This window comes from Ovis aries, chromosome 4 (assembly GCF_016772045.2).
Source record: "Ovis aries strain OAR_USU_Benz2616 breed Rambouillet chromosome 4, ARS-UI_Ramb_v3.0, whole genome shotgun sequence".
Classification (NCBI taxonomy): domain Eukaryota; kingdom Metazoa; phylum Chordata; class Mammalia; order Artiodactyla; family Bovidae; genus Ovis; species Ovis aries.
The window spans coordinates 119,956,858-119,966,206 of NC_056057.1; the positions used below are offsets into that span (position 1 = coordinate 119,956,858).

Here is a 9,349-nt window from a genome sequence, read left to right on the forward strand (position 1 = left end):
TAAGTAGAATTATGTACAAATTAGAGTATTTGTCTCTTTGTGACTGGCTTATTTCACTATTCTGTCCTCAATGTTTATCTCTGTTGTAACAGGTGTCAAAATTTCCTTCTTTTTAAAGGCTGAACACTATTCCACCATTTATATGTGGCTCCCATTTTTTTATCTGTTCATCTGTTGACAGACACTTAGGTGACTTCCACCTCTTGGTTATTGTGACGTTACAATGAACATGGGTGTGCAAATATCTCTTCCAGATCCTTTTCAATTCTTTTGGATATACCCCCGGAAGCAGGGTTTCTGGGTCATATGGTAATTCCAGGCTTTTATTGTTCTTGGGTTGTTGGGTTTTTTTGAGGCCCCTCCATACAGGTTTCCACAGTGGCTGCGCGGTTTTGCATTCCTACGGACAGTGCTGGGGGATCCAATTTCACTACATCCTCCCCCACACTTGTTATCTCCCTTCTCCTTTCTATAATAAATCCTACCAGGCAGGCGGTGAGCGCTCATTGTGGTCTTGAGCTGCAGTTCCCTGACGATCGGCGATGCGAACTCCTGCGCTCGTGGACCGCCTGTACATTTTCTCCAGAGAAACGCCTTTTCAATTCCTTTGCCTATTTTTAATCGAATTGTTTTTTGTTGTTGAATTGCAGTTCTTCGTATATCCTGGGCATTGATCCCTTATCAGAGATTTGACTTGCCAGTGCTTTCTTCCTTCCCAGGTTGCCTCTGGTCCCGTCGATCGTTTCCTCTGCTGCAGTGTTGACCGTTGACATCACCCCATTTGACAGTCTTTGCTTTTGCTGTCAGTCTTTCCTGCTGATCTTTCCAGGCTGACTTCAGCCGGGTGCAGGGTGCAGGAACGCCAACCTGAAAGGAACAGCCCCATTTTGCCGACTTGCTAGCCATTTCTGCACTTCAGACTCTGAGCATAAGGCTGGTCAGGGCCTCGGACCCTGGGCCCGAGCTCTGCGGGGGCTGGACCTGCGATCGCTGGGTCTCTATCACAGAGAGCTTTAACCCCATTTTCTCACACACCCTGGAGACAGTGACCCACGACGAGAACTGAGGACCACCTCCCAGTCACGGTGAAGAGAACCTGCGCCCAGAGTGGTGCCCTGGGTGAACAGGGGCCGGCAGGGTTCCCAAAGGGCAGGGTTCGCCTTGGGCGGGGCAGCGCTGTCTGAGGCAGCAGGGTCCGCAGGGCCGGCCCTGCGCGGGTGGACGGCGAGGAGGCCCCCCGGACACTGGGACTCCATGGCCGGAGGATAGCCAGGCCGGGCTTGTCTGGAAGCAGTGCTTCGTCCTCCTCGGGGCCCGGCTGAGGGGACCTGGCTCGGGGTCCTGGGACCCGGGTCCTCCAGGAGGCAGGGCCTCTCTCCCTCCATTGCTGCGGAGCGGGGCTGGCGGCCGTTCACTCGGCGGAATGAATTGTTCGCTGTGCCCGGAGTGGGTGAGGATGAGCCAGTGATTATATTTAAATTTGCTATAATTGATTTGGGGAAGAGCTACTGTGACAAGAACGAATTGATCATTAAATTTATTAGCGAGATAAATTCCGTTGCGATTAAGCCGCTGGCTGGAGACGCTGGGGCCGCGGACGGGTCCCGCCTTCCCGTCCGCCAAGTCCCCGCGCCAAGCCGGGCTGGCTCCGCCGGGGGGCGGGGGCGGGGGTCGTCACCACTCCGCCTTCCCGCCCTGCTCTCTGCCCCCGTGTCGCCGGGGGAGCGAACGGTTCCTGGGCTTCAGGAGGGTCCGGCCTTGGGATGAGGCAACGACCCTCTGCCGAGGCCGGATGCCCACCCCGCTCCAGGGCCGCCGCCGCTCGGGGGAGGGGGCGGTGTTGAGACAGGGTGTAGGGGGGGCGCCGACGCCGGGCCGGCCGGAAGCGGGGGGCGCAGGGGACTATCCCCCAGATGTGCAGCCTGCCGGCCGAGATGGCTTCAGGCTGAACTTGAGCAATGTGGTAGAAATTACAGCGAGGTGCACACGGAGGGCAGGTTTCCTTAACCCCCAAGGCGTCTTTCTCGTCTCTCCCCGCTCCCCGTTTCCCACCCCTCTCCTGGGGCTCTCGGGCTTTCCCTCCAGTTTCAAACCCAGTCCCAGTTCCCCCACCTTTGAACCCCGGGCGGCCAGGCCCGCGCCCCGCCGCCCGCGCCGACAGCTGCGCCGGCCCGGCTCCCAGCAGCGCCGCGCCCCCGGCCGCGGCTGAGCCCGCGTTTTATGGAAGGAGCCGGGGTGATAATGAGCTGCCAGCGAGGATATTAATCTCACCCGGCCCTGAAGTCGAGGAGTGGCCCCGCTCGCCCGCGCGGTAATCACCCAAATGAAACTGCAGGCCCTTCTGAACTCATTTATCTGCCGGGAGTGGGGGCCCCGCGGAGCGGGAGGGAAGAGGGAGGGGCGCGCCCCAGCCCAGGTGCGGGTGAGACACGGGAGCGGGGGAGGCAGCTGATGGGGGGAGCAGCAGGGCCCAGGCTCACCTGTTTCCTCCGGGCCCGGGGCAGCCGGCCGGTCACGCGGGGGAAGGGGGGCCGCGGATGGCGCGCGGGCATGTGCGCCGCACATGGCAAGGGCCCGGCTCTGCCCGTGATGGATGGCGCGCGCGGCCGCGCTGATTAACCCAGAGCCGCCGCGGCCCGGCTGGAGCGTTCTCGCCTTCCGCTGCGGTCCTCGCAGGCTGCCTTTTGCACTGATCCGGGAAAACCAGCCCTGGGCGGCTCGAGGCGCTTCGGGAGAGAGGGCCGGGATCGGAGAGGAGACGAGCCGCGCTGTCCGAGGCCATCCCGGGCAGGGCGCGCAAGCAGCGCCGCGGCCAAACGGACCCTAGAGACCAGTGTAGTCATTTGAAGCTCCTTTTCTGAAATATTCAGAGTGTGTTTCCACGTCTGAGGCGCCAGCGGAAAAAGAAGATCCTCTTAGAAATAGGAAAACAAACACGCGGGGTCCAGAGTTACTCCTTTGAGATGCTCGCATCCGCGACAGACGTGGGCCGGCACGTGGAGGCGCGCTGACACCTGGCCTCGGGGACTTTTAGAGACACTTGGTACTTGCGACTCCCCAGCAGCCGGAATCAAGTTCCCCCGACCCCTGGCCTCAGGGCCGGGAGGAAGTGGCGGTCCTGACACCCATTCGCGATTCTGATTTTCACCTTCTGCTGTCAACTCAGGAATACGGCCCACCCCATCATTTCAGCAACAAAAATAGTAAAACTTGCTTTCACAACTCCCCTCAAAAGACTTGCACTCTCATCCAGTAAAAAAACCAATTTATTTTACATTCCATCGTGGGCGATGGCAGAAGCTAAATGATAATTTAGCATGCGTAAGTAGACATTTCTTTATATATATATATTTATAAATACAATATACAAAAATAAAGACAATACAGTTTTGGGATGTCCAGCAGTTTGAACGCTCATGACAAATTCCCCCCTTCCCAATATACGTAAGCACAAAACATTTTTTTCTTTTTCCAACACTCAGAAGAACGGCGTATCCGGAGAAGGTTTCAGGTTTCGGAGGTCGTTTAACACTGCAGGTTTCCGACGTCACCATTCGGAAGGGAGCCGGGAGGCACCCGCGATGGTCGGTTCTTCTCAGGAACGCCTCCCCTCAACGCAAGCCAAATTAAATTAAAAAGAACAAGAGTTCGAGTTTGAACCTGCTGGGCCTCCCTCTCTCTGTCCCTTGAAAACGGACCCAGAAGGGCGGCCCCCAGGACCCCGCGCCGCGGCCCGCGGGCCTGGGGGCGCGGGTGAGGTCGCGGCGTCTGGGCCGCCGGCGGGGCCCCTACTGGGGCGGGGGCTGGTGGCCGGGCGCGCCGGGCCGCGGGGGCGGCGAGTCGGCCTCGGAGGAGCAGTCGGAGGAGGCAGCGCGCGCGCCCGCGCCGTTGCTGTAGGGGAAGCGGTCCTCGTCGTCGTCGTCGTCGTCGTCCTCGGGCTCACTGTCCCTCAAGTCCCGCAGGCGGCGCGCGCCGCCCTTGTCCCCGGGCGCCGGCGGCCCCAGCGGCTCCTCGTCCCCCGGGTCCTCGGCGGCGCCGCCGCCTTTGCCCGCGCCGCCGCCTCCCTTCTGCTTCTCGGCCTCCTGCGCCGCCTGCTCTTTGGCCTTCTTGCTGCGCTTCCACTTCATCCGCCGGTTCTGGAACCAGATCTTCACCTGCGGGCGCGCGCGGCGTGAGAGGCCGGCCGGCTCCCTCCCTGCCGGGCCGTCGCCTGCGCCCCGGCTCCCGGCCCTGCTTGCGTGGGGGCCCGGCGCGTCCGCCATCGCCAGGGCCTGGGTGGGGTTCCCCTTACAGGGCTCAGGAGCTCCGGAAGACTCTGACACGGGCTGGGGGCTCTGAGGAAGCTCAAACCAAAACACACACCCCCCCACCCGCCACCCCCGAGGTCTTCCACCTGCACTCCCGGTCTGCGTGGGAAGGGCCAGGGCAGCTACGCTGCCCACTGCTGAATCTCGACGCCCCCTCCTCTCTCTTCCCGGAACGAACAAAATTGCTCTAATATGGCTTGAGGGCTGACTACCTGCTTCCAAACAGGGTGTGTGCGTGAGTGTGTGTGTGTGCGCGTGTGAAGATTCCTAGGCCCACCAGAAGCAGCTGAATCAGACCCTGGCACAGGAACCCTGAGGGGAGATGTGAATCCACGCCCTGAAAGTCAATAGGAGCAGCTCCAGGTGCCCAGGGAGGCCCAGGGTGAGGAGAGCAGAGCGACAGGGTCCCTGGGAGGCTGGAACGAGCCGGCAGGGGGTGCGGGGCGCGCACCGTACCTGAGTCTCGGTGAGCATCAGTGAGGTGGCCACCTCGAAGCGTTTGGGCCGCGACAGGTACTTGTTGAGCTTGAACTGGTGCTCCAGCTCTAGCAGCTGCTGGCTGGTGAAGGCGGTGCGGGGCCGGCGGCACTTCCCCAGCAGGTTGGACTGCGCCTGGGCTGGGGTGGGAGAGGCCGTGAGGCTGGAGCAAGCCGGGGCCAGCAGCGCCCCTCGCACCCCGCTGCCCACGCCCTGCAGGGTTGCTGCTCCGTCTTCAGGGTCAGCACCCCCTCCTCAGGGAGGCCCTGGAGCCCTGGGCCCCACCACCAGCTGGACCCAGACCGTCTGGGTTTAGTGGGACCAAATCTTTTCATCCCAGGCAGGGCCGGGTGTCCTATCGACCAGGCTCGCCTTGGCCCCTCAGGTGAGCGTTGGCGGAAAGCAGGTAGACAGAAAGGCAAGTAGCAGAGGCCCAGAGACCACCCCTTGCCCGCTCTGCCCAGCACCTTACCCCCCAACTCAGGCCCAAACCCACACAAGCCCTGGCGAATCACTTCCTGCTTCTTCCGGGTGCAGAATTCCCACCACCACCTCCTTACATACAAAACGAGCAGAAGGAGAAAAGGGGGAGAAAGAGGAGGAAGGGAGGAGGGAGGAAAAGGGCCAGATCCTGGGCCTAAGCATGTGTTCCTCCGGTAAAGTGTTTTCTGACAATGCTGCCCAGTCCCCAGGGGCAGAGCCTGGGACGATTGGAAGCTTTTCAGGACAATTCTCATTACGCAAATTAAAGGCCTGGGCACAAGGGGGATCCGGGTTTCTCTGTGTTCAAGGAGGTCTCTCTGCTTTATTTACATAATTTCACACGGTTACATCACAGAGAATTTTATGACCTCAAAACGAGACTTCCCTTGATTTCCCAGGAGCCTGACAAGTGTTAGACAATAAAAGAAAGGAAAGCAGCAGCCAGCCCCGGGCAGGCCAGCCCAGGCTCCCCTGGGATGGGCAATTTGCTTTATGGGAAGGCCCACGCCCCCTGCTTTAGTTAAACAAGGCCCTGAATTCCCAACTTGACAATACATTAGAACTTTAATTAAAATGCTGGCTCTGAAGGGACCATTTGGGAAATGCCGTCCCATGGCTGAGACACCAGTTGAAACCAAACAGGTTTTCCAGCGAGAACCCATTATTCCAGCATCCTTGCCTGTTCGTATTGCCCTTTAGGATTCGGTGTTCAAATTCTTTCTCTGAACTTAAAGCTGGTTGGGTTTTAATTAGCTACCTGCGGGTCAAGATTAGGAGAAAGAATGAGCGAAGTGTGTTGGCAAGGCGGTGGGGTTCTAGTCGATTTTCTGGGCAGCCTTGGGCTCCACGCAGGCCCGAGAAAACAACCCGGTGGCCAGGGAACCCAGTTCGGGGGAGGAGGGCAGCCAGTGTGCACAACCCCTCCCCCCGGACCCCCATGGCAGGAGACTAAGCCTGCCAGGTGCTGGGAGATCCGGTCAGAGTGGAAGATAGCTGGGTGGGATTTCATCAGCAGGGCTTGCTGGGCTCCGAGGCCAGGCCCCGAGGGCTCCCTGGGTTTGGTGGACCGGGGTCAGCAGTAGTTCAGGTGTGCCTGAAGCTGTGGATTTGAGAGCCAGCTTGCCCTCTGCCTGGCCTGGAGCCCGGAGGGGTGACCCCATGGAAGAGAAGGGTGGCTATCAGGGCCTTCTGGGAGCTGAGCCAGGCCGGCCTGGGGCTCCGAGGGCAAACAGCGCACATGCTGAGCTTTTCTCACCCGGCTGTGACTTCTCCAGCTTTGTGGGGTCCTAGCTTTTCTCTGTTTAGTCACAACCATCGCTTCTAGCAGAGGAATCTGATTTCTGGCAAGTGTGTGTTTGTTTTCTTTTTCACTCCCCCCCACCCCATGCCTGCATCTCTCTAGTCTAAACAAATTCACTCAGACCGAAATAATGGGGTCTCTTTGTTTGGGTGTTTGGCCGCTGGAAGCGTCAAGCCTCACGCATCTTCCACCGATCGAGCCCGGATGCAGCGAGCCGACCAGAGATCCAGACTCCCCGCAGCTCCAATCCTGGGCCCCGGCGGCGCGCGCCAAGAAAGCCTGAGAGAGACCCAGGCCCCGGCGAGGAGTCCCGTCTGAGTGGCGAGTTCGCCGCCCACAGTTGGGCCGCTCTGGGGTTGGGGGTGGCCAGCCCTCCCCGGCTGCGGTCTCGGGGAGGGGTTCTCGCTGTGCTGGGCGCCCTGAATTCGAGGTGGGCGTCTGCTGCTCAAAGCCCCTTAGGGGGTACCCCAAAGTAGGAGGGTGCATCTCCGGCCGGCTGGAGCATGCCATCTTGGTTCAGAGCGGGCCACCCGCATTCCTGGGCCTCTCCCCACCCCTGACCCGGCGCCTTCCAGAGGCGGGTACAGCCGCGCAAGGGCCCCAGCCTTGCGTCTCCAGCCTCTTGAGGCTCATTCCTCCTTTCCGACTTTGGGAGCTCTACCCTCTCCTGGGAGGAACCCGGAATCTCTCCAGAGCCCAGAATGTGGGACCGAAGTCACGTCCATTTCTCTGAGCATAAAGCCCTGGTTTCGGTGGCCTCTGATTCCCAGGCACGCCTAACTCGGCTCTCCTTCCCCCACCACTTCCTTCTCTAGCCTGCCGGTTAATCATTAGATTTTAGTCTCACACCTCCAGCTGCCCTTTCCCGTTAAGAGAGGAAGAGAACAAGGACCGCGCGTGGCCATTTTTTCGATCGCTGCCGATCCCACGCTGCGGAGCCCGCGTGAGTCCTCGCAGGCCCCAAGCGGAGCCGAGGCGGCCTGGGGGCGCGTCCACAGCTCGCTCGGGGCAGAGAGCCGGGGCAGGAGATGCCGGGTGGAGGATGCGCGGAAGACCCTTCTGCCCGTGCTCGCCACCCCCGCCGCTCGCTCTACAGGCTCGGGGCTGCGCGGTACTCACAGTTGAAGTCCGGCATCTTGGGCAGGATCATGCCCGCGGTGGACGCACGAAGCCACTGGTCCAGCTGGAAGGTGCCGGCGCCCAGCTTGATGGGGTCGGCGGGGTGCGCGGGGTGCGCGCCCTGCACCTGCGGGTACGCGTAGGAGAGCGCCGGGTGCTGCCCGGCCAGCGCGGCCGCCGCCGCCGCCGCCGAGTAGCCGTAGACCGGGTGACCGTAGAGCGCCGCCTGCGCCGGGAGCCCCGCGCCGCCCTGAGCGCCCCCCGGGTGCAGCCCCAGCGCCAGGCCCCCTGCGGCTGCGGCGGCGGCGGCAGCTGCGGCGGCCGCGGCGGCGCCGGGGTGCGCGTGGTGGTGGGGCCCGCCGCCCGCCCCGCCGCCCGCCGCGCCGCCCGCGCCGCCCGCTCCCAAGAAGCCGGGTTTGGGCAGCAGCGCGCAGTGCGCGGCCAGCAAGCGCGGCGGCGAAGGGCTCTCTGCGCGCAGGCGGTCGGCGGGCGCCGCGGGCGGCTCCGAGGAGGCCGGGCTGCAGCTGCCGCTCGCCCCGCCACTCGCCCCGCCACCGCCGCCGCTGCCGGGTCCAGCTGCGGCGGCCGCGAGCGACGTGACCAGGGCCAGCGGCGCGGTCTGCGCCGAGGCCGCTCGCGGGGGGTCCACGGCCAGCAGCGCGTCGATGCGGAAATTTTTGGATTTTTCCATCGGCTCGTTAGGAGCTGGCGATCGGCGCCGGGCGGTGCGGGACGCGGCCGCGTGCCGGCTTGCGGAGTCCGTGCGCGGCGGCCGCCGGCCCCGAGGCTCGGTATGGTTACGACTATTTGCCGGTAATCAAAGTGGCCGCAGGAAACTCAGCCGAGGGCGACCATGGTCCGAAAGCCTCCTCCGGGCGGGCCCGCCGGGGCCGCGCTCACTCGCGCCCGCACGGAGCCCACGCGAGCGCTCGGCGCGCCGGGGCCGGGGAGCCCGGCTCAGCGGTGCAGCCGCGGGCGAGCGCGCCGCTGGGGCCCCGCGCCCCTCCGCGCACTTGAAGCGCAGCGCGGCCGCCGATTGGCGCGCGCGGCGGGGCCGGGGGCGGGGCTCCGGGCCGCCATTGGCCGAGGGCTGCACCTGTCAGCGCCCCGGCCGCCCGCCGCCCCGCCCGCGCGCCGCGGGGTCCTAAAGAGCACAACTGCCGGGCCTGGGGGTGGGGCGGGGAGGCAAGGGGCTGCGAGGGGCGCGCCCCCACGGTGCCTGCTCGCGCTCCTGACGCTGCAGAGCGGGCCTGCGGGTGCTGGCCGCCCTACCCGAGTTCAGCGTGCGTCCTGTCCCTCCTGCCCGCCAGCCCTTGAGGGTGCCTGCTTCTGCCGGGAGAGCCCACGCGGCTTCCACATCTGGAGGCTCTGCTGGCAGAGGGTCGGTCCCCGGCCCTTCTCCGAGGTCTGGAGACGCGCGGAGGGGTGGGCGGCTGTGTCCGTGCCGCCGGTCCCCCACCTTCTCTGGGACTTCTGTGCGGCTCAGGTGTTGTGCGTGTGTGGTGGGGCGGGGGGCGCACACGTGCCCTCGCCCTCAGCCCTCTCGGGTCCAGGTGAAAAGCTGCAATACCCAGGTGGCCTTGCAGTGTCGCCCGCCTGCCCTGGGGCAGGCCCTCGACTACAGAGCTCTTCCTCTCGGCCAGGGACACCGGCTGTGCGCACG

General features: G+C 63.4%; 1 protein-coding gene across 1 annotated transcript; it reads right to left on the reverse strand.

Moving 5' to 3' along the window:
- Nucleotides 1–3,248: 3,248 nt before the first annotated feature.
- Nucleotides 3,249–8,676, reverse strand: MNX1 (motor neuron and pancreas homeobox 1). Its single transcript, XM_027969141.2, has 3 exons — nucleotides 7,687–8,676; nucleotides 4,764–4,924; nucleotides 3,249–4,154 (listed from the first exon to the last, which is right to left on the reverse strand). Exons 1-3 carry the CDS (start codon nucleotides 8,375–8,377, stop codon nucleotides 3,789–3,791), a joined length of 1,218 nt encoding a protein of 405 aa, XP_027824942.1. The 5' UTR covers nucleotides 8,378–8,676; the 3' UTR covers nucleotides 3,249–3,788.
- Nucleotides 8,677–9,349: the final 673 nt, after the last annotated feature.